The 1,772-nt window shown below is 52.8% G+C and overlaps 1 protein-coding gene across 1 annotated transcript; it reads left to right on the plus strand.

Moving 5' to 3' along the window:
* Positions 1-1,492: 1,492 nt before the first annotated feature.
* On the plus strand, positions 1,493-1,726 carry TERG_12463 (uncharacterized protein; the record flags this gene model as incomplete). The annotated part of the gene is made up of 2 exons (XM_047751417.1): positions 1,493-1,514; positions 1,542-1,726. 2 exons carry the CDS (start codon positions 1,493-1,495, stop codon positions 1,724-1,726), a joined length of 207 nt encoding a protein of 68 aa, XP_047607061.1.
* Between the last annotated feature and the right edge of the window lie 46 nt (positions 1,727-1,772).

Raw genomic sequence — 1,772 nt, forward strand, 5'->3', positions numbered from 1 at the left:
TTTTTTTTGCTTGGGTCGACGGCCTCAGCAGTCAACAAGCATCACGGTAACCGATCCGCTCTCAGTGCAAGACAGAGCAGGAGATACACGGGGGCGTCTCATAATGTACCTCGCTGGCCTCCTTGCCCCCGTGATGGCTTGATACGGCTTGTCCGTCAGCCTGTCCAGTGCGTCTTGTGGGTGATAGATCCAGAATGCAGGCAGCATCAGGGATCTAAGAAGCAAGATCGATACATTGACCACGCCGGACTTCGTGACCTGTCTCATGTCCCTGCGAGTCCCCCGAGCTCTTTCTCCGTACATTTCCTTGAAGACGTCCTTTGATGCCTGTGAAGCCGGTTAGCAATTGCTGCTAAGTGTGCCTTGCCTTTCTGTAGCCATCTCAGAGATGCGAGACCAGAGCCGCCTTTGTCACTCTCGTGCATATCCTGCTGTAGGGATCAAGGCCGGTAGACAGACAGGCAGACAATCAGTAGACAGCGAGTGAGCCCTAGATATATATGTATCCCTTTATGCATCTCGTCCATCCATATGGCCCTGCGATCGATCTGGTGGCTGCGGCTATTCTTGGAAGCGGGAAGTCCTTCTGGCCTGATTGGCGAGGAAGAGACGAAGAAGCCGGCGAAAAGAGTAGGAAGGAAAAAAAAAAAAAAAAAAAAAAGCCAGCCAGGGATCGCGCAGTCAAAAGTCCATCCAGTCCCCTTCGCCTCCTTGAAATCAGGAGAAGAAGAAGAAGAAGAAGAAGAGAAAAGAAAAGGAAACAGCGGCGATGCGGTGCCTTGCATCTCCCTGCGACTGACCGACCGTCTTCTTCTTCTCCTTCGTCTTCTTTTTCTTCCTTTGCTTTTCGCTTCGTCGCTGTCGTCCTCCTTCGTCCTGAGCTCGCCGTCGCCGTCTCTCCTTAACCGCCGGCCATCGAGTGCGCCTCGTCTTTCTTCCCTACGTCGCTGCGAGCGTCCAGTCCTGCTGCAAACCAGACAGAGCACAAGGCCAGCTGTTTCCCGGTTGCTCATACGGTATCTCTCTGCTCCTGTCCTACCTTGCTTGTTATGCTAGTTGCCTCTGCTGCTCTGTTTCTCCTGTTGCCGTCCTCACCAAGTTCCTCTGGCTAACGAACGACGACGACGACGACGACGACGTCAAGCTTAGATTGCAGGATCATACTCGTTCCCCCTCAACAGAGAAACCACGGAAGCCGACGCTCTTTTCGATCAAAATTACTCTTCTTATACCGTGCTGGGATACTGGTTGTGGCGGGCTGGAGAGTTGCCGCTGAGCATCTGGGACCCTTTGCGCTTGGAGCCAGCCAGGTTGATATCTCGCCCTGCGGCGCCTTTTGCCTCCCTTTGTTCTGCCTGCCAGACTTCCGGACACCGTTGAACGGCTCGGGCAACCTGCCTTGTGTGTTGCCCGTTTAGTGCTCTACGTCTTTTATGGCCTAAACCCGGTATGTGTTGGTTGAATACCGGACATATATACATCTCCTTTGGAAATGTCCACCGTCCGAGCCATTAGTATATGGTGTGCTTACTTTACGTTAGATCTGCTGATTCTGGGGCTGGGTCCCACGATGCGCCCCATCTCGCCCGAGACTAGGAGGCATATCAATAAATTGGGCATAAGGGTTGAGGTTCAGGACACTAGGAATGCAGCTGCGCAGTTCAATCTGCTGGCAACAGAGAGAGGCGTTCAAGAAGTTGCAGCCGCCTTGCTACCTATTGGGTAGAGCGGTCAGTTGTTACCCTCAACAGCCATATTTTTTCTACTAAGTA

This window comes from Trichophyton rubrum (assembly GCF_000151425.1).
Source record: "Trichophyton rubrum CBS 118892 genomic scaffold supercont2.8, whole genome shotgun sequence".
Classification (NCBI taxonomy): Eukaryota; Fungi; Ascomycota; class Eurotiomycetes; order Onygenales; family Arthrodermataceae; genus Trichophyton; species Trichophyton rubrum.